Source organism: Delphinus delphis, chromosome 1 (genome assembly GCF_949987515.2).
Source record: "Delphinus delphis chromosome 1, mDelDel1.2, whole genome shotgun sequence".
In the NCBI taxonomy this organism is placed as follows: domain Eukaryota; kingdom Metazoa; phylum Chordata; class Mammalia; order Artiodactyla; family Delphinidae; genus Delphinus; species Delphinus delphis.
This window is the reverse complement of record NC_082683.1, coordinates 98,335,106-98,358,146: the sequence shown is the minus strand read 5'-3', so window position 1 is coordinate 98,358,146 and position 23,041 is coordinate 98,335,106. Positions and strand designations below refer to the sequence as shown.

At 35.6% G+C, this 23,041-nt stretch overlaps 1 protein-coding gene and 1 pseudogene across 1 annotated transcript in view; one reads left to right on the top strand and one right to left on the bottom strand.

Moving 5' to 3' along the window:
- The window catches only part of CTTNBP2NL (CTTNBP2 N-terminal like), a 54,515-nt gene extending 32,824 nt beyond the window's left edge, over nucleotides 1–21,691 (bottom strand). Inside the window, exons 1-2 of the mRNA XM_060027313.1 lie at nucleotides 21,577–21,691; nucleotides 18,576–18,683 (exon numbers count right to left, since the gene is read on the bottom strand). Coding sequence (XP_059883296.1) covers nucleotides 18,576–18,674 — 99 coding nt within the window. The 5' untranslated portion in view covers nucleotides 18,675–18,683; nucleotides 21,577–21,691. The remainder of the gene's footprint in view (nucleotides 1–18,575; nucleotides 18,684–21,576) is intronic.
- On the top strand, nucleotides 9,389–10,018 carry LOC132422011 (small kinetochore-associated protein pseudogene; annotated as a pseudogene).
- Nucleotides 21,692–23,041: the final 1,350 nt, after the last annotated feature.

The following is a 23,041-nucleotide window of genomic DNA, read 5'->3' as shown; positions in this document are numbered from 1 at the left end:
GTAAAAACCCACCAGACCAAACAAATGAAAAGGAAAGAGGCAGTCTACCTGAAAAAGAATTCAGAGTAATGATAGTAAAGATGATCCAAAATCCAGGAAATAGAATGGAGAAAATACGTGAAACATTTAACAAGGACCTAGAAGAACTAAAGAGCAAACCATCAATGATGAACAACCCAATAAATGAAATTTAAAATTCTCTAGAAGGAATCAATAGCAGAATAACTGAGGCAGAAGAATGAATAAGTGACCAGGAAGATAAAATAGTTGAAATAACTACTGCAGAGCAGAATAAAGAAAAAAGAATGATAAGAATTGAGGACAGTCTCAGAGACCTCTGGAACAACATTAAACGCACCAGCATTCAAATTATAGGGGTCCTAGAAGAAGAAGAGAAAAAGAAGGGGACTGAGAAAATATTTGAAGAGATTATAGTTGAAAACTTCCCTAATATGGGAAAGGAAATAGTCAATCAAGTCCAGGAAGTGCAGAGTCCCATACAGGATAAATCCAAGCAGAAACATGCCAAAACACATATCAATCAAACTACCAAAAATTACATACAAAGAAAAAATATTAAAAGCAGCAAGGGAAAAGCAACAAATAACATACAAGGGAATCCCCATAAGATTAACAGCTGATCTTTCAGCAGAAACTCTGAAAGCCAGAAGGGAGTGGCAGGACATATTTAAAGGGATGAAAGGGAAAAACCTATAACCAAGACTACTCTACCCACAAGGATCTCATTTAGATTTGACAGAGAAATTAAAACCTTTACAGACAAGCAAAAGCTAAGAGAATTCAGCACCACCAAACCAGCTTTACAACAAATGCTAAAGGAACTTCTCTAAGCAGGAAACAGAAGAGAAGGAAAAGACCTACAATAACAACCCAAAACAATTAAGAAAATGGGAATAGGAACATACATATCGATAATTACCTTAAATGTAAATGGATTAAATGCTCCCACCAAAAGACACAGACTGGCTGAATGGATACAAAAACAGGACCCATATATATACTGCCTACAAGAGACCTATTTCAGACCTAGGGGCACATACAGACTGAAAGTGAGGGGATGGAAAAAGATATTCCATGCAAATGGAAATCAAAACAAAGCTGGAATAGCAATTCTCATATCAGACAAAACAGACTTTAAAATAAAGACTATTACAAGAGACAAAGAAGGACACTACATAATGATCAAGGGATCAATCCAAGGAGAAGATATAACAATTGTAAATATTTATGCACCCAACATAGGAGCACCTGAATACATAAGGCAAATACTAACAGTCATAAAAGGGGAAATCGACAGTAACACAATCATAGGAGGGGACTTTAACACCCCACTTTCACCACAGGACAGATCATCCAAAATGAAAATAAATAAGGAAACACAAGCTTTAAATGATACATTAAACAAGATGGACTTAATTGATATTTATAGGACATTCCATCCAAAACCAACAGAATACACTTTGTTCTCAAGTGATCATGGAACATTCTACAGGATAGATCATATCTTGGGTCACAAATCATGCGTTGGTAAATTTAAGAAAATTGAAATCATATCAAGTATTTTTCTGACCACAACGCTATGAGATTAAAAATCAATTACAGGGAAAAAACTGTAAAAAATACAAACACATGGATGCTAAACAATACACTACTTAATAACCAAGAGATCACTGAAGAAATCAAAGAGGAAATCAAAAAATACCTAGAAACAAATGACAATGAAAACACGACTACCCAAAACCTATGGGATACAGCAAAAGCAGTTCTAAGAAGGAAGTTTATAGCAATACAATCCTACCTCAAGAAACAAGAAACACCTCAAATCAACAACCTAAGCTTACACCTAAAGCAATTAGAGAAAGAAGAACAAAAAAACCCCAAAATTAGCAGAAGGAAAGAAATCATAAAGATCAGATCAGAAATAAATGAAAAAGAAATGAAGGAAACGACAGAAAGATCAATTAAACTAAAAGCTGGTTCTTTGAGAAGATAAACAACATTGATAAACCATTAGCCAGACTCATCAAGGAAAAAAGGGAGAAGACTCAAATCAACAGAAGTAGAAATGAAAAAGAAGTAAAAACTGACACTGCAGAAATACAAAAATCATGGGAGATTACTATAAGCAGCTATATGCCAATAAAATGCACAACCTGGAAGAAATGGACAAATTCTAAGAAAAGCACAACCTTCCAAGACTGAACCAGGAAAAAAATAGAAAATATAAACAGACCAATCACAAGCACTGAAATTGAGACTGTGATTAAAAATCTTCCAACAAACAAAAGCCCAGGACCAGATGGCGTCACAGGTGAATTCTATCAAAGATTTAGAGAAGAGCTAACACCCATCCTTTTCAAACTCTTCCAAAATATAGCAGAGGGAGGAACACTCCCAATCTCATTCTATGAGGCCACCATCACCCCGATACCAAAACCAGACAAATATGTCACAAAGAAAGAAAACTACAGGTCAATATCACTGATGAACACAGATGCAAAAATCCTCAACAAAATACTAGCAAACAGAATCCAGTAGCACATTAAAACAATCATACACCATGATCAAGTGCGGTTTACCCCAGGAATGCAAGGATTCTTTAATATACGCTAATCAATCAATGTGATAAAGCATATTAACAAACTGTAGGAGAAAAACCATATGATCATCTCAATAGACGAAGAAAAACCTTTTGAGAAAATTCAACACCCATTTATGATAAAAACCCTCCAGTAAATAGGCATAGAGGGAAGTTACCTACACATAATGAAGACCATATATGACAAACCCACAGCCAGCATTGTTCGCAATGGTGGAAAACTGAAACCATTTCCTCTAAATTCAGGAATAAGACAAGGGTGTAAACTCTCACCACTGTTATTCAACGTAGTTTTGGAAGTTTTAGCCACAGCTATCAAAGAAAAAGAAATAAAAGCGATCCAAATCGGAACAGAAGTAAAGCTGTCACTGTTTGCAGATCACATGATACTATACAAAGAGAATCCTAAAGATGCTAACAGAAGAGTACTAGAGCTAATCGATACAAAATTAATGCACAGAAATCTCTTGCATTCCTATACACTAATGATGAAAAATTTGAAAGAGAAATTAAGGAAACACTCCCATTTACCACTGCAACAAAAAGAATAAAATACGTAGGAATAAACCTACCTAAGGAGACAAAAAACCTGTGTGCAGAAACTATAAGACACTGATGAAAGAAATTAAAGATGATACAAACAGATGGAGACATGTACCATGTTCTTGGATTGGAAGAATCAACACTGTGAAAATGACTATACTACCCAAAGCAATCTACAGATTCAATGCAACCCCTAGGCATTTTTCATAGAACTAGAACAAAAAATTTCACAATTTGTATGGAAACACAAAAGACCCCAAATAGCCACAGCAATCTTCAGAAAGAAAAACGGAGCTGGAGGAATCTGACTCCCTGACTTCAGACTATATTACAAAGCTACAGTAATCAAGACAGTATGGTACTGGCACAAAAACAGAAATAGAGATCAATGGAACAGGATAGAAAGCCCAGAGATAAACCCACACACATATGGTCACCTTATATTTGATAAAGGAGGCAAGAATATATAATGGAGAAAAGACAGCCTCTTCAATAAGTGGTGCTGGGAAAACTGGACAGCTACATGTAAAAGAATGAAATTAGAACACTCCCTAATACCACACACAAAAATAAGCTCAAAATGAATTAAAGACCTAAGTGCAAGGCCAGACACTATAAAACTCTTAGAGGAAAATATAAGCAGAACACTCTATGACATAAATCACAGCAAGATCCTTTTTGACCCATCTCCTAGAGAAATGGAAATAAAAACAAAAATAAACAAATGGGACCTAATGAAACTTCAAAGCTTTTGCACGGCAAAGGAAACCATAGCCAAGATGAAAAGACAACCCTCAGAATGGGAGAAAATATTTGCAAATGAAGCAACTGACAAAGGATTAATCTCCAAAATTTACAAGCAGCTCATGCAGGTCAATATTGAAAAAAAACAAACAATCCAATCCAAAAATGGGCAGAAGACCCAAATAGACATTTCTCCAAAGATATACAGATTGCCGACAAACACATGAAAGGATGCTCAACATCACTAATCATTAAAGAAATGCAAATCAAAACTACAATGAGGTATCACCTCACACCAGTCAGAATGGCCATCACCCAAAAATCTACAAACAATAAATGCTGGAGAGGGTGTGGAGAAAAGGGAACCCTCTTGCACTGTTGGTGGGAATGTAAACTGATACAGCCACTATGGAGAACAGTATGGTGGTTCCTTAGAAAACTAAACATAGAACTACCATATGACCCAGCCATCCCACTACTGGGCATATACCCTGAGAAAACCATAACTCAAAAAGAGTCATGTACCACAATGTTCACTGCAGCTCTATTTACAATAGCCAGGACATGGAAGCAACCTAAGTGTCCACTGAAAGATGAATGGATAGAGAAGATGTGGCACATATATACAATGGAATATTACTCAGCCATAAAAAGAAACGAAATTGAGTTATTTGTAGTGAGGTGGATGGACCTAGGGACTGTCATACAGAGTGAAGTAAGTCAGAAAGAGGAAAACAAATACCATATGCTACAACATATATATGGAACATTAAAAAAAAAAAGGTTCTGAAGAACCTAGGGGCAGGACAGGAATAAAGATGCAGACATAGACAATGGACTTGAGGACACGGGGAGGGGGAAGGGTAAGCTGGGACAAAGTGAAAAATTGCCATGGACTTATATATACTACCAAGTGTAAGACAGCTACTGGGAAGCAGCCGCATAGCACAGGGAGATCAGCTCGGTGCTTTGTGACCACCTAGAGGGGTGGGATAGGGAGGGTGGGAGGGAGAGGCAAGAGAGAGGAGATATGGGGGTATATGTATAGCTGATTCACTTTGTTATAAAGCAGAAACTAACATACCATTGTAAAGCAATTATAGTCCAATAAAGATGTTAAAAAAAATGTTTGAAAGACTCCAATAAAGAAGTTAAAAAAAAAAAGTTTGAAAGACAGCTCTTTAGACTCTGGTATGATATCTTTATTGCAGCCTTCTTTTTTGTCCCCCTAAACTCTGTGATCTTTTTATTGGATAACTTGGTAACTTAGGTTTTTCAGACAGAGGCAATTCAGTCATTTAGACTGGGTTGGAAAACAATAATATTAACAATATCAGGAACAACAAAAAAGGAAGAATTCAACTATGGTTCTATATAGCTCTAATATCTTTTCCTAACGAAGTAAATAATATATGGTTAAGTTACCTTCTTAGAGTGAGTTTTACTAAACAGATATTGAGCAAGTAGTTGTATAAGATTACTGCTATTTAAAAACAAATGTTTCTGATTTTAAATTATTTATATATAATACAGAAGTTTTAATGAAAAAAATTAAAATATAATATGATTCGACACCCAGGGACAACCACATTCAAACTACAAATGTCAATCTATTTGCTTGAGTCATATATATATATATATATATATATATATATATATATATATATATATATACACATATATATATACACACACACACACACATATATACACACACACAAATGTTATATAATTATATATATATGATAATAAATATATGTTATTCTTTATAATTGAGGTTAAAGTATATATTTATTTTTAAAAAACTTGTTCTGACAATAATTGATTGATTACTGAAGTATAGTTGATTTACAATGTTTCAGGTGCAGCAAAGTAATTCAGTATATATATAAACTTTTTCAGATTCTTTTCCATTATAGGTTATTACAAGATACCGAATATAGTTCCCTGTGCTATACAGTAGGTCCTTGTTTTTTTCTATTTTATATATAATAGTGTGTATATGTTAATCCCAAATTCTCAATTTTTTCCTCCCTTTTTCTTTCCCCTTTGCTAACCATAAATTTGTTTCCTATGTCTGCAAGTCAATTTCTGTTTTGTAAATAAGTTCATCTGTATCATTTTTTAGATTCCACATATAAGTGATATCATATATCTGTCTTTCCCTGTCTGACTTACTTCACTTAGTATGACAATCTCTAGGTCCATCCAGGTTGCTGCAAATGGCATTATTTCGTTCTTTTTCATGGCTGAGTATACATCTAGTGGAGATATATATATATATACACATATATATATCTCACATCTTTATCCATTCATCTGCTGATGGACATTTGGGTTGTTTCCATGTCTTGGCTATTGGGAATAGTGCTGCTGTGAACATAGGGGTGCATGTACCTTGTTTTTTTGGCTTCGTTGGGTCTTTGTTGCTTTGCACGGGCTTTCTCTAGTTGTGGCGAGTGGGAGCTACTTTTCGTTGCAGCGTGTAGGCTTCACATTGCAGTGGCTTCTCTTGTTGTGGAGCAAGGGCTCTAGGTGCATGGGCTTCAGTAGTTGTGGCACGTGGGCTCAGTAGCGTGGGCTCAGTAGTCATGGCGCACGGGCTTAGTTGCTCCACAGCATGTGGGATCTTCCCGGACCAGGGATCGAACCCATGTCCCCTGCACTGCGCCACAATGAAAATCCCTCATGTATCATTTTGAATTATAATTTTGCCTGGATATATGCCCAGAACTGGGATTACTGGATCATATGGTAACTCAATTTTTAGTTCTTTTGAGAAACCTCTATATGGTTCTCCACAGTGGCTGCACCAATTTACATTCCTACCAACAGTGTAGGGGGGTTCCCTTTTATCCACACCTTTTCCAGCATTTATAATTTGTAGACTTCTTCACGGTGGCCATTCTGACCAGTGTCGGGTGGTACTTCATTGTAGTTTTGATTTGCATTTCTCTAATAATCAGCGATGTTGAGCATCTTTTCACATGGCTATTGGTCATCTGCATGGCTTCTTTGGAGAAATGTCTATTTAGGTCTTCTGCCAAGTTTTTGATTGGGTTGTTTTTTTTTTTTTATATTGAGCTGTATAAGCTGTTTGTATATTTTGGATATTAAGCCCTTGTTGGTTGCATTGTTTGCAAATATTTTCTCCCATTCCATAGACTGTCTTTTCATTTTGTTTATGGTTTCCTTTGCTGTGTAAAAGGTTTTAAGTTAAACTAGGTCACACTTGTTTACTTTTCCTTTGTTTCCATTACTCTAGGAGACCTATCCAAAAAAATATTGCTGCAATTTATGTCAAAGAGTGTTCTGCCTATGTTTTCCTCTAATAGTTTTAGAGTATCGGTCTTACATTTAGGTCTTTAATCCATTCTGAGTTCATTTTTGTGTACGGTGATAGAGGATGTTCTAATTTCATTCTTTTACATGTAGCTGTCCAGTTTTTCCAGGACCATTTATTGAAGAGACTGTCTTTTCTCCACTGTATATTCTTGCCTCCTTTGTTGTAGAGTAACTGACCATAAGTGCATGGGTTTATTTCTGGGCTTTCTATCCCATTCCACTGATCTATGTGTCTGTTTTTATGCCAGTACCACACTGTTTTGACTGCTGTAGCTTTACAATATAGTCTGAAGTCAGGGAGTGTGATTCCTCCAGCCCTGTTCTTCTTTCTCAAGATTGTTTTGGCTATTTGGGGTCTTTTGTGTTTCCATAAAAATTAAAAAAAATTTTGTTTCAGTTCTGTGAAAAATGCCATTGGTAATTTGATAGTGATTGTATTGAATCTGTAGATTGCCTTGGGTAGTGTGGTCATCTTAACAAGGCAGATTCTTCCAATCCAAGAACATAATATATCCTTCCAACTGTTTGTGTGGTCTTCAATATCTTTTATCAGTGTCTTATAGTTTTCAGAATACAGGTCTTCTGCCTCTTTAGGTAGGTTTATTTCCTAGGTATTTTATTCTATTCGATTCTAAAGGATATATTTAATGTTATGATCTGCTTCATAAATTTAGCATTACATTGTAGGAACACTACATGTCATTACAAGTTCCTCATATATATATATATATATATATATATATATATACATTTTAATAAATTTATTTATTTATTTTTGGCTGCATTGGGTCTTCGTTGCTGTGTGCTGGCTTTTCTCTGGTTGCAGCGAGCAGGGGCTACTCTTTGTTGCGGTGCATGGGCTTCTCATTGCTGTGGCTTCTCTTGTTGCGGAGCACGGGCTCTAGGCATGCAGGCTTCAGCAGTTGCAGCACACAGGCTCAGTAGTTGTGGCTCACAGGCTCTTCAGCGCAGGCTCAGTAGTTGTAGTGCACGGGCTTAGCTGCTCGCGGCATGTGGGATCTTCCCAGACTAGGGCTCGAATCCATGTCCCCTGCATTGGCAGGCGGATTCTTAACCACTGTACCACCAGGGAAGCCCTGCATCATATTTTTAAATAGCCACATAATAGTCCACCATGTGGCTGTACCACCCAATTCATATAGCCATTAACCAAGAGTTTACTTTTTATAAAGAATTTACTGGAGCTAGATCAATATAACTATGTTATCATGGGATGTTTGGTGGGTAATCTGAAGTAACTTACAGAAAATGTTTTTTTCTAAATATGCTTTCACATAAAACCATATAGACTGCAGCAACTCTCCTCAATAAATAGGTGTCCTGAGATTAATAAATTCAATAAAAGAAACCAATGTTGAATTCTTTTTATTCAAAAGCACAAAACAGAAATAACAGTATTTCTACCTATTCTTCAATAACTGGCTCTGGAGCTGCATTCAGATATAGGGGATGTCAGTAATAAATACCGCCTCCTTTAAAATAAATTTTCTTCCTGTGGTCCAAATTAACACTGAGAAAAATAATGTTTTCTGGGAAATAATAAAGGAATAGTACATTTTGATGTCTATTTCCTGACTATTGATGTGATATACTAAAACATAATTTAAATGATTTAACTTAAAAAGATAATAGTTAAGCTTGTTTCAAATAGATAAACTGCTTTTGTTACTCCTAGGAAAGAGGTAATAATATTCTGTCAGAAGGTGAAAAAAATGTACATGTTGTTTTCCTTCTCTGGAAAAATTATTTATCATAAGAAGCCAATAAACTATCAAAACTATTAAAGTCAAAGGATAAAAGTTGCTTTAAAGGAGAGCAGTTCATTAAAGCAGCAGAGCTTTTTTTTCGGGTTTCTCTTTTGGAAATGTTTATGATTTTTAAGTTACAATTAACTCTTGCCACTGGGAAAATAATTTAATTACTAAACTCCACTCCACAGAATTATAAAGTTAGAGAATTCTAGTTTCTAAAAAGCTGTAGAACAAAGCTGAAAAAGTTACTCCACATCAATGTACTTGATCTAAGAGAAGGTCAATAAGAAAGGGGATGAAGTTCTTTTTCAGACAATATTTCAGAAAAACAGCAAGGACATACAAACCAATTAAATTCTCGGATGAGGCCTGAGGGCAGAAGCAGCAGATGCCTAGGCCCCAGCAGTGCCACCTCATTATGATGACCAGAGTGGTTAAGACAGTGTACACCCTGCAGCCCTCCTCTGTGCTATCAGCAGTGGCCTGCCCACAAATGCACAAACTCGAGCCACTTCTAAGAACCTTTTTCCTGTTAAGTCCAAAGAAGTTGATGTTTCCAGACCTCATTCAGGAGGTTCAGATTAACGATGTTACAAAAATCATCAAACCAAGACAAGAGAATGGGCAGGTTAAAGCTACAGACACTGGCACCAGGAAGAGCTACAAACTATTGAGTAAACTGAAATCAGAGGAAGAGCTCAAGGATAAGAACCAGCTCTTAGAGGCCATCAACAAGCAGTTGCACCAAAAGTTGACTGAAACTCAGGGAGAGCTAAAGGACCTGACCTAAAAGGTGGAGCTGCTGGGGAAGTTTCAGGACAACTGTTTGGCAATTTTGGAGAGCAAGGGCCTCAACCCAGGATAGGTATTAAAGCTAAAGCTGAAGATGAAAGAAGAAAGGGCCCAGTTCCTGCAACAACAGACCTTATGTAACAGTAAAGTAAATGATTTTACAACAGCGCTTGAGGAAATGGAGCAGCTATTAGAAATGTGATAAAAAGCAGGTGGCCACATGGCTCCCTCTTGGGGATAAACTCTCAGAGGAAGCCCCTTAGGACATCTGCTTCTTGGTCATGATCTTCTAGGACTCACCATTCCCAGAATGAAAACAGTTTCTGCTGTAGGATTAAGGACAGTTTATGCTGGAATGGCAGTTCCTCATTTAAGCAAGCATTCCCAGTCTTCAGATTGGCCAGCTATCCTGAACCTCACAGTACATAATTGAGGCCTAAGAAGAGAGGGGGCCTGGAAGCTTGGATCAACCTTCTATGCAACAAAGCAGCACAGGATTAGGATCAGGAGACTAAATCAGCCACAGCCAGAGAATCCGAAAGGTCACATTCAGATGTGCAGGAAGAAACAGTGGAGCACAGGTGCTCCATGGGAGATATCACTGGGAGCCCTGCAGTCCCCCCGTAACTTGGAACACATTCCGTCCCATCCTGGTTGGGCTCTATAACCTCACTGTAAATTTATGAACTTGAAGTTACCTGAAATGGCTTAATAAATGGGGTGAAGGTATAGATAGTAATAACACCTATGAAACAATACACCTTGGAGATCTTAATCTTAAAAAAAAAATTAAGTTCTCAATAAATACAGAAAAGCACATGACAAAATCTAATATTCATTCCTGATAAAAACTCTCAGCAAACTAGGAATAGAAGGACATTTCCTCAAACTGATAAAGAACATCTATGAAAACCTACAGCCAGCATATTTAATGATGAAAGACTGAGTGTTTCCTCCCTAAGATCAGGAATAAGACAAAGATATCCACGTTACTTCTACTTGACATTGTACTAGAGGTTCTAGCCAATGCAACAAGGCAAGAAAAAGAAATGAAAGGAAATCAGATGGGAAAGAAATAAGTAAAATTGTCTTTATTTGCAAACATGATTGTAGAAAATTCAATGAAGTTTATAAAAAAGCTATTAGAACTAATAAGTGAGATTAGGAAGGTTGCAGGATAAAGGATCAATATACAAATTCAATTTCATGTCTGTATAACAGCAATAAACAATCAGAAATTTACATTTAAAACAATGCCATTTATAATAAATCATAAAAATATGAAATAGTGATAAATCTGACAAAAGATGTTAAAGACCTATACAATCAGAACTATAAAGCACTGCTGAGAGATCTAAGTAAATGGAGAGAAGTAACCATGTTCATGGATCAGCAAATACAATACTGTTAAGATGGGAATTTTCTCCCAACTGATCTATAGAATCAATGCAATTCCAATTAAAATTTGAACAGGATTTTTGGAAAAACTGATAAGCTGATTCTAAAATTTATATGGAAATGCCAAGAACCATGAATAACCAAAACAACTTTCAAAAAGAACACAAGTTGGAGGATTAACACTACCTAATTTTAAGACTTTCATAAAAGGCCACAGTAATCAAGACAATGTAGTATGGGCATCAAGGTAGACAAATAGAGCAATGAAACAGAACAGGGTGTCCAGAAATAAACCCCAAAATATTCAGAAAATGGATTGTGACAAATGTGCCAAGGCCATCTACAGAGGAAGGACAGTCTTTTTAACAAATGGGGCTAGAACAACTGAATATCCATATGCAAAAAAATTTTTATTTGATCCATATATTGTACCATATAACAAAATTAACTGAAGTTGTATCACAGACCCAACTGTAAAACTTAAAACTATAAAATTATAGAAATATAGGAGAAAACTTTTCTGACCTTGGTTTAGGCAAAGATTTCTTATATGACACTAAATCTTAGTTATGTGATACTAAAAGCAACATCCATAAAAGAAACATTGACAAATTGGACTTCATCAAAATGAAAAACTTATGCTCTTAAAAAGATACAATTAAGAGTATGAAATGACAAGCCACAGACCGGGAGAAAATATTTGCAAGGCGTATTAAAGTACCTGAATCCAGATATATAAGGAATGCTCAAAACTCAGTAATGAGAATACAGCTCAATTTAAAAAATGGACAGAAGATCTGAACAAATATTTTATGAGGAAAACAACACAGATGGCAAATAATCTCATGGAAAGATGCTCAACATCATTAGTCAATAGGGAAATGCAAACTAAAACTGCAATGAGATATTACATACCTATTAGAACGCTAAAATTAAAATGACTGGCCATATCAAGTGTTGGTAAAGATGTGGAGCAAATGGAACTCTTATACATGTTGGTGGGATGTAAATGGTAAAACTACTTTGGAAAACAGTTTGGCAGTTTCCTAAAAAGTTAAACATATTCCATTCCATTTCTAGGTATTCATCCAAAAGAAATAAAAGCACATGTCCATACAAAGCCTTATATATGAATGTTCATAGCAGCTTTATTTGCAATAGTCCAGGACTGGAAACAATGTAAATGTTCACTAACAGATGAACAGACAAAACAAACTGTGGTACATACATACAATGGACACTACTTGGTAATAAAAGGAATGAACTATCAATAAAACATCAACATGGATCTCAAGATAATTATGCTGAGTCAAAGAACCAGGCCCCCCCCAAAAAAAGGTTACGTTCTGTATGATTCTACTTATATAAAATTCCAGAAAATGTAAACTAATCTTTAGAGGATTAGTGGTTTTGGGGCGGGGGTGTGTGTGTGGGGAAGGTTAGCTAAAGGGGTTGCAAAGGGGCACAAGGAAAATTTGAGGGGTGATGGATATGTGTACTATCTTTTTTTTTGTTTTTTTTTGGAGTACGCGGGCCTCTCACTGTTGTGGCCTCTCCCACTGCGGAGCACAGGCTCCAGACATGCAGGCTCAGCGGCCGTGGCTCATGGGCCCAGCCGCTCCACGGCATGTGGGATCTTCCCGGACCGGGGCACGAACCCGTGTCCTCTGCAACGGCAGGCGGACTCTCAACCACTGCGCCACTAGGGAAGCCCCATGTGTACTATCTTGATTGTAGTAATGGTTTCATGTGGGATACGTATATCAAAACATCAATTTGTATATATTAGATATATGCAGCTTATTGTATGTCAATTTTACCTCAATAAAGTGAAATAAAAAAACCAAAATATAACAAATATGTCAAATCGAGCAACAGAGAAGCAAAGAAATCAATGGAAAAAAAATCAATTTGAAAAGTTTCCAGTGTCTGTACTTCCTGTTTTCATTATAAAGAGAAAGAGAAGGGAATGCAGTATGACATCTGTTCCATGCCCCACAGTACACCCATAACCCTTGCCAGCTGTCTCAAAATACATGCTTTTGGTTGTGAGAGTGGGGATGGATCAACTCAAAACCATCAATTCCCATAAGAAAAACAAGCTACAGCGCAAGCCCTTCTGATAACAAAGATTTAATTTAAAATGCTCATCTTTCTTATGAAGGACAGCATATTATCAGTACATCTTGCTTTATGGAATATACCTTTGTTCCTAAATGGATGAACTTTAAAACTTATGTTCTAATAATAATAACTAACAGTAAATGAGCACTGAGTATGTCGATTAGCATGTGCTATCTCATTTAATTCTTGTGATAACCGTACCATTCTACCATATGGCTTAACAGGGTAAGTAACTGGTCTATGATCACACAGCAGTTAAATGGCAGAGTTCAAACCTAGGTATGTCTGATATGAAAGCTCATGCTCTTAACAGCTACACTTAACTGAATGCTCTAGTTGATAGTTTTGTAGAGTGCCTAGTAATTATCTTTATGCTTCTTTTTTGAAAAGCTAGGATTTCATGTATGCACATTACTCAGAGAGTAGGAATAAAAAGTATCAGCAATTCCAACTATATAAAACACACAAAAACTTGGCCCCAAATGGCCACTGATTAATTCCCTTCTAAAACATGTTTCATAGTAAAGGCTATGAATGTAAATCTAAAAACTCCATAATTCAATTCCCTAAATAAAGTTCTACTTGCTTCTTAATATCCCAGTTCTTATCCATGCAGAAACTGGACTTCTTTCAGTTATAAGCTTATGTTCATGTGATGTTTATTAAAGATTTAAACTACCTACTCCAATCCTAAAAGCTCTTCCTAAAAACATCTATCAAAATGGGATCATTTTTTTTGGTCAAAGAATTGTTAGGTCCAGGCTTATGGGTGACAAAGAATGCTTCAACTTTGAGTACATTTAAGTATATTTATGGATCTGTTTTTTTTTTTTAATGCAAACACACCTGACAAGCTTACTAGTATAGGACAATGCATGTTTTTTGCTAAATTCAATTTTACTTTCCTCATCTCAGACCAGCCTTTATAATAATCTGCTTCCATAATAAGCACAAGGCCATGACCAAAAGCAGATGTCAGATTCAATCTACAGTGAACTTGTATTTGTATTTTTCTTGAGCCACAGCACCTTCCATAGCTTTTGTTTGTTCTATATTTTTGGCACTGCCACAAGATCCTCATAATCATTATTATTTTAAGAATATTTTTGGCAAACGTAAATCATTTATTGTTAACACAGACACATATGTAACATTTAGATTTTTTATTTTTAATTCTGGCTGTTTAAAAAACTCACAGTAGTTAAATATTACAGTCTCATACTCTAAATATATTTCTAACTTTGTCCTGTCTACAACATTTTTGTCTGTAAATTTTCTTGCCTGGGGAATTCTCCAATGGCCTTTGGCCAAAACCAACAAAGTTATATCCTAGACGTTAAAAGAGTTATACCTGTTTTATGACTGAGGTATCAGTGGAAAGGAATTCAAGACTCTTTAAGCTAATTCTATGTGAAAGTTATACTTTACCATTTATTATTGCAGAAGCAATTTAAAGAATGCTTTAAAATAAAATGATACTAATACAGGGTAGATTCTACTTAGTCATAGCTAAGTGTAGTCTGCATCAGATCTGACACATGCAGATATAATATACCCAATGTGGAACACTCAAACTATTTAATCTGACTTTCTATTGGCAGTCAATTCTATTTTCCAAATTTTAAAAATTAAGGTTCCCTCATCTTCTTCTAGAGTAGTCAGACCCTGCTGGGAAGCTTTTCCTAGATTTTCTTAGAATTAATGAACCGGGCCTCTCTTGCTGAACTGTGTGGTTCCACCCCAAACTCCCCTGGACAGTTCATGAGCAATGTAATCTGTTTTCACTGTGGAAGGGATTCCCATAGTGTTCTCATTCATGAACATAAAGTGGTCAGGTCAAAGGGAGAGACTTTCATGAAGAAGGCTTTTCTCTGATGTAATCCCTCCTAAAATAGAAAATCACTTTATATAAAGTTCAATTAGGACCAAATACTGTATAAATGGCCTCTGTAACAATTAGACTTCAAATACAGAAGAGGCTGAATATTACATTATTTTCTATTGACTTCTCTGGTTCTATGCCAAACATGTCTAGGCTGCAACAGAAGAGTGAGGAGGCTCACTCTTCTGTAAAATTTTGGGGAGAAACAGAATTATGGGGGCTCTACAAGGGTGTAGTTGCAATCTGAAACTTTGCAGACATTTTGGAAAATGAATGAAGCTCTTTTACAATTATAACTTTATAGGTAGGATTTACTTACAAATTACAGGAACTTTTATAATACATCCTTATATAAATCTAACCCTTGCCAATGTGACCTACTATTTATTTAACAGCAACAGTGAACCATATGGTTTTGTTCAGAGATGCAAGATTAAAGAATAGATTTTATGTCCAAGAAAAATCTCTTTTAAAGGTAAGGAGAAAAAAGATAAGCTTTTTTTACTTAAACATAAAGGAAAAACCAATCAAAGCTATTTAGGACAAAGACCAAAACCTTTTCAATCAACTAAGCATGAATTAAGAAAGAATACTAAAAGGAAGAAAATTAGTGAGCTGTCATATTAGTCCAAGAAGAGCAAGTGTTTGCTGTTAAGCAAGAGCTATATAGAAAAAATGCAGTAAAATCTTGACATACTACAGAACCAAAAACCAACAAAAAAACCCAAGCCAAAACAAAAACCTACTCCACAAATAAAACAAGATTTCATTTTAACTTTAAGAATCTGGTACGGCAGTTGCTTTTCTCAAAGGACTGAAACAATTTTGACCCCCAGCTGCTACTTATTTTATCTAACAATAGACTATTTAAAGATGTATTACTTCTGGTGAAGCTATTCATTTCACCTAAACTGCCTATAGTTTAAGCCTCAGAAGAGAACTTTGCCACTTATAGGCTGTATGCACAGACTAAATACAACACTTGTGCCTGATTCTGAATGGTATCTTATATCAAAATGCTCTCTTAATTATAGCTCTTGCTTCTCAAGCTGCTCTTTCAACTTGTCAGAAGCTGCCTAAAGTAACTAAAATTGGATTCACGCAGAAAAAAATTTTTTTTAGGAAAACATATGCAACAAGCACCTTAGCATCTGTTAACATTAAAACCAGAAGGCAGTCTGTTTAAGCACACATAAGGCAGGCTGTAAAATTTAATAATTCACAACATTCATTTTGAAATATTATGGCAATCTTTTAAAACAATGGCATATATTTCATCTGTTCAACAACTATTTATTGAGCATCTATATGCTCAATAAAACAAACATAAAGCTCCACAGGTTTGTATCATTTCTAAAGCTAAAAAGCAAAGAGAAAAATAAGGTCATCCTCTAATTTTTCTGTTACAGGCAGCCATTCCCCAACCCCTACCCCAATTATGAGAGGGTTGAGGCCCAGAAGTTTTTGTATAAGTCAACTGCGATATTTACAGGAAACTTCTTCCTGGAGTCCCAGTGTAAACAGGGACAGATCCTCAGGTGAGTCTATTTATTTAACACACGCTGCCAAGCTATTGTAGTTTTCTAAAATCGGATTGCTATTTATAATAATGCTGCTCCTGGAAAATGCTTTCTGAGCTCTAAAAGGACACGAACAATGCACTTTCTAGTTCAGCCTGGGCAGTGGAACTCTTCCAGGTCTAGGCTGATAATTCCTGTGGAGAGGAGAGCCAGAGGTCTCAGATGAGAAGAAGGGAAGGAAGTAGGAAAAACAACAGGCATTAGGAGTGAGGATTAGGAATGAACTCAAACTTTCCTCAATCCTTCTTTTTCTTTTCTCTTGATCGATCAGATAAACATGTGAAAATAAATGGGAGGGTGTCCTGGGTTTAATCAGGTTAGGACTACTGGTAATAGTGGATGGGGTTATGAGAAATAGAATAGTTTTCAGGGACGTACAGGGAAAGGATGAGAAATCCCCAATAGTGACAAAAGGGGAAGACCGGTGGATGTGGCAGAAATGAGTCACCAAGCAGAGGGAACATTTTTATGTAATATATGTTGGCAGGGGAGTCATTGAAAAGTCAGGCACTGTTGAGGGCACACTAGAGACATCAATTCAAACGATTAGCTACTACTGACTGTTCCTTGGATATGGGGTACATGATATGTACTGAGAAAATATAAATAAAGGGAGAAGAAGAAATGAATCCTACACTGTTGGAGTATTTGTAATGCCATGCAAATTATGATGTTACACAGAAATACTAGTTATTAATCATTTCTTTTTAATACAGACAAGGAAGCTTTGTTTCAGACAGACTGAATGACTTTACCAAGGTCACACAGTCATGCTTAGTGGCACGACAGGCAAAGACTCGGGCAATGAACTTTATCATGTGACTAGACATGTGTCAAAGCCATAAACAGATGATCCCCAGGGACACCATGCAAAACAAGACTGAAGTAAGTGGGAAAAGGAAAATAAGTCAGACTCTACCCCCATACCAGAAGGGAACTGCCTCATGCACTCCGGAGAAATACTCCGTATCACACATTACAAAGCTCTAAGGGAAAACAAAAAAGCAATAGTTTTCGGCAGAGACTATGCTTTCTTCAGCATGCCCAAGTCTCATCTTCTTTGGCCATTTCTCCTCACCTATGGGGGTATCATCTTCCTACTACTCACACAGATAGCCTTAAGCTCTTTTCTTCCCCTCTCCAAATCTGATTTCAAGACAGATTGGGAAACGTCCTTACCAAGGTGTAAAAGATTCAAGACCCTTTAAAGGAGTTATGCCCTCTTGATCTTTTTTTTTTTTATGTAGACTTTTTTAGAGTAGTTTTGGGTTCACAGCAAAATTGAGTGGAAAGTAGAGTTGCCATCTACCACCCCCCAGCCCCGTGTATTTTAACAGATATCAAATACTGAAAAAAAAGCAAGGATTTATAATCTGGGATCTAGGGAATCTATTCACTGTCTTAATGGGGTCCTTGATCTATCAGATATTATATCCTGAATTATGGTATATGTGTGTATATAGATTTTTTAGGAAACAGGTCTCATCAAGTTCTCAAGGGGTTGGCATTCAGAAACAGCTAACGCTACTAAGCTAAAGAATGAAGTTCAAAGTCTAGACATCAGGTAGAGAGACTAAAGGAACTATGTGGAGGCAGAAAGGCTTCATCAGTGTCCCCAAATCATACCATACAGGTGGCTGCTATAGCAAGTATTGATATATATACCCAGGCCTCTCAACTTCAACTGGAGCTATAGAAATATCCTAGTTAACCAATGATATGGCTTTCAAATATATGATGACCACTCTCTCTCTCTCTTTTTTTTTTAAACATACCTTTAAAGCTTCTATAACAAGGTCCCTTGCTTCAAGCTCTCCTTCAAGAATACTGAATAGTGTTAGGAGTTCTGGCTTGCTGAGTTTTTCCAGATTCATCCTGAAAGCCTAAAACAAGGGCAATAATCAGACAATCTTCAGAAGACAGAGTTAATTTGATACTATTAAAGAAAAAATAAAGTGAGACAGATGAGAAAAGAGCAACAATTAGAGTAGAAAATACTTTAAGAAAGGAAATGGTTATAATTAAATGGAAAAATAAGAACTTTCTGAGTTAATCATAAACTGAGCAGTAACAGAAAATAAAATTCATTTTAATTATTGATTTCATCACCATTCACAAAGATCAAATTTTCATCATTTTTCCTCCAGGCATATATACAAACATCCTAGAAGGTCTCAGAAAGAATTAATCACTAATTTTGTTCACTAGAAGTTCAGGTAAAATTTTGTTACAATGAATACTATTTCAATGAAAAATTGTTTGACCACGAAAAGATATCCCAGTTTTAGATAACTAAATTCCAAAACTGTATATAAAACATTGTGGGATCCCTTTGAAACTGGCTGAAATGAATTTGAGCAAAGATAATGTTTGGTGGGAGTATGGGAGAAATTTTTCTTTTAAATTGTCTACTTTCACAGAGAACATCTATCACAATATTTATATTTCATATAGTAAAATAAGACTTAAATGCAACCATGTACAAATGTACTTTTAAATGACTGCTTAAAATATATTGTTTAAACATCTTAATTGGCCAGGCTACTATAAACTGAATTTATTTGACTTAACAAGTTCACATTTCTATGAAATCTTGCATCTTTTAAAATATGTTAAATGGCAAATTACACGGCACAAACTCAGTCCTTTCCATAAGATTAATTTCTCACAAACCACACATAGATAGAAGCTAGAAGGCGTACAATCTTGGAAGGATCTTCTGACCATTGTGTATGGTAAGATACATTTCATAACTTCTAAAGTACAGCAAGTACTATTTTCCCTCTCCCACTCTTTACTTCTAAATTGCCACTCTCATACAGTTTTTTTTTTTTTAAAGTGAATCACAACATGACTAGTTCACACACCCTCCAGCAACTCCCAACTCCTATGAGCACATTAAATTTTAGGAGGCACACAAAAGAGGCATTGATTCCTTCCAGAGCTACTGCCTTTAAGCGAATGAGAGCGTGTAGAAAAATGCATACTTCACTGTGTTGTTAGATGTTGCTCCAGAACACACTGTACAAATCTTTTGCCACATGGTAAAACATGTTTAATGTAACTTCAGCTCTAACTGCTAACTTTCTAACTGGTGAGGGTCAGCGACTAGTAAGCGATTCTCACATTCTCACTTCAGTATTAGAGAGCCCTCACAACAGTTACTTTAAAAATAAGAGCTAAAAAAAAATTAAAAAAACAAAAAAACAACAAATCTAATAAAGCTACACTTAACATAAGATGGTATGCTGGAAAAAACACATGGCTTTGCAGTCAGATAGATGCCAGGTCAACATCTTCCTAGTTGTGTGACTGGGCAAGTTTTCTGATTCTCAGTTTTCTTACCTGTGAAAGTGAAATGATGATCTCTAACTCATAGGACTGTTGTAAAGATTGAGTTAATAAATATAAAACATCTTGCCAAGTTCCTGATAGAAGCTGATCAATGGTTTAATTATTAAGAACTACTATCCTCTCTCACTTTCCAAAAGAATTCCAAGAAAGGCATTACCAACATTGGGGGCAGCCAAGATCAATTACTTCAGAAATAAGTGACTTTGGCTGCTCTTTTGTAGTTGGGAACCACAAATGAAGAAGGATGATAGCATCCTGGAGTGAATAATGATGAGGAATTTAAACTACCATTTGAGTCACACTGGTTTCTTAGATGAAACCCTTCCCCCAATTCCTGATGGTTTCATGTTTTAATCTCTCTCAAGGAGATCATAAGGCAGAGAAAAAATCCTATCATTTTATTCCTTTTTTCACCCCTCCCCTGATATTAAGCAGAATAATGGGCACTTGGTAAAGGCGCTCCATAAATACCAACTGCACTGAGTACATCAACTAGGAATAGAGCTAAAAATGATAGCGTTTACACATATTACTTTTTTTCCTTCAATATCTTTATACTCCTTAAATATTCTCATTTAGAAATCTAAAAACTGTGGCTTAAAGATGCAGTGTGATATAATAAAATATAATAGACCGGGAGTGAAGAGTATAGAATTTTAGTCTCAGCTCTGCTACTAAACAGCTATATGGCTTTGAGGAAAAAAAATTACCTAGTTGCTCTGGCATTGAGTTTCCTCACAGGTAAAATAAAACAGACTAGATAGTCTCTAAAGTCCTTCATGGTTCCATTCTAAGCTTTCATGAGTGAAAATCAAGAATTACTTGTTAGAGAAATCAATTAAATAAAAATTACAGGTAAATATACAAAGAACTAAAACAGATTGTACCTAAATCAGTTTTTGATCTGTTGTGATAAATATACATCCTCATAAAAGAGTGAAATTGAAACAATCTTAAGTCACTTTAATTATAAAACAGTCTAGCCTAGGCAAGAAAAAATTCTATTCTTTGTCAATGGCATAAAGATCAATATTCGTGTTACCTCTACACTTGTAAATAACTTCTGCACACAAATGTTAATATCTGGAACATTTTGCTAATGTATCAACTTATTTAGCTTGGTGTCTACATGAAATAAATATAATACAAATACAACACAGGAGGGAAAAAAAGGGCCATAGCTGTGTAATTCAAACCCGAGAGGTCTGTTTTCGCATATTCCTATAACCATTCTTTATAAATATTAAAATTTAGTTCTTTGCTGCCCTTTACATTTGAATCTAATTTTAACACACAACACATTGCAGAACTTTTTGTCTGAAATATAAATGAACGATAGTAAAACTGCATTATGTTTTAGTATGGCAGTGATATTCCTGGGGGTGGTATGAGGGTGGGGATGGGGATGGGAGTGATACTGACCTGATAACTGGCAGTCACACTTTAGTCCTCAAGTATAAATTCTTAAGGTTTTCTTCAGTTAAAATTTGGGAAAATTGACAAATATATTTAAAATGTCGTCAGCATGGTGGAAAAATGTCCAATGCTGCAAAATAATAAGAAATTTATTGTCTATGTGACCATACTATAAACAATTGGTAAATCCCAAGAATGTCAACTGTCATTATAGCTGATGAAGCCTGACAGCTGTTGGTTGATACAGACAAGAAAGAAGAAAATAGCCACTTCTTCAAGTTGAAGCTGAGTAATATAGCAAAAATATCAGGAATCTGACTTCCCTTTTGCAATCATAATTAGGGAAGGTGAGGTCTTTCAAAATCTTTTCACTGTCATTTCAAGAACTATTTTATGAATGTCACCAGAAGAAACTGACTTTCTCTCCCTGAATTGATAAAAGCCTATTTGCTCGAAACACCATGACTTATGCACCATGCACTCAGATAAAAAAAAATAACATAATTACAACTGAACTTTTCAAACTGCCAAATTCGTGTAAGGAAAATTCTCATCCCCTCATCTCTTGCCAATCAATAAACAAACAAATCAATCTGTCACCACCTCAACTTTGTAGGGCTTATTACTCATCCCAGATTCTACTTTTTCCCATTTATTTTCAAATATTAAATGTTGAATTATATGTAATTTTTGGTTTATGTTTTTCTAATAGTGTATTAGACCCTGCAAACTTAAAAAAAAAGATAGGCCCTAATTTTTATTTGATAAAACATAAATTTTGTCTTGTATTTAAGGTATTTAAAGTACCAAGTCCATTCGACTCCAATTTCTGCCAATATATAAATTATATGGTCTAAGATTTTCAGAAAAAGGCTGTTTCTAACTCCATATTCATTATCAGAAATATGACTGCCAGATTTCTGGCATGTCATATTGTAGTCTATAGACTCATTCTCCACTTATTTTCTAAATGAGCTGTTACTTGTCATTGTCCATTAAGTAACTGTGAAAGACAAGATCGTTTCAACCAGATGCTCAGCTCACTCCTTCCGGCAGAATCTCTCCAAGACCCAACTTTCCTTAGAGTTTAGATGTAGATATTTCTGCCTAAGGAATGCTACAGTCTATAAATTTGAAATAAAAACCACCTGTGGACAAGTTGTCTGTATATATTATCATACACTGTGGTACAGCTAGCTGTAGCTATATTAAGCTTTATAGTTTTCTCAATTAAAAAAATATATAAACGTATATAATAAAAAGTTACACATATTTTAATACCCTGGAAAACTGAGCCTATTTATAGACTAAGTATAAAACTTGTTTTTAAGTTATTAATAAATGATTTCAAACATGAGTTTGCCCAGCTTACAATATGGTCTATTCACATGCTACTTCCCACCAAGTCAGGGCCAACAGCCAGGAGAGCATGAATCTCTCTTTTTTTAAAAAATACATTTATTTATTTATT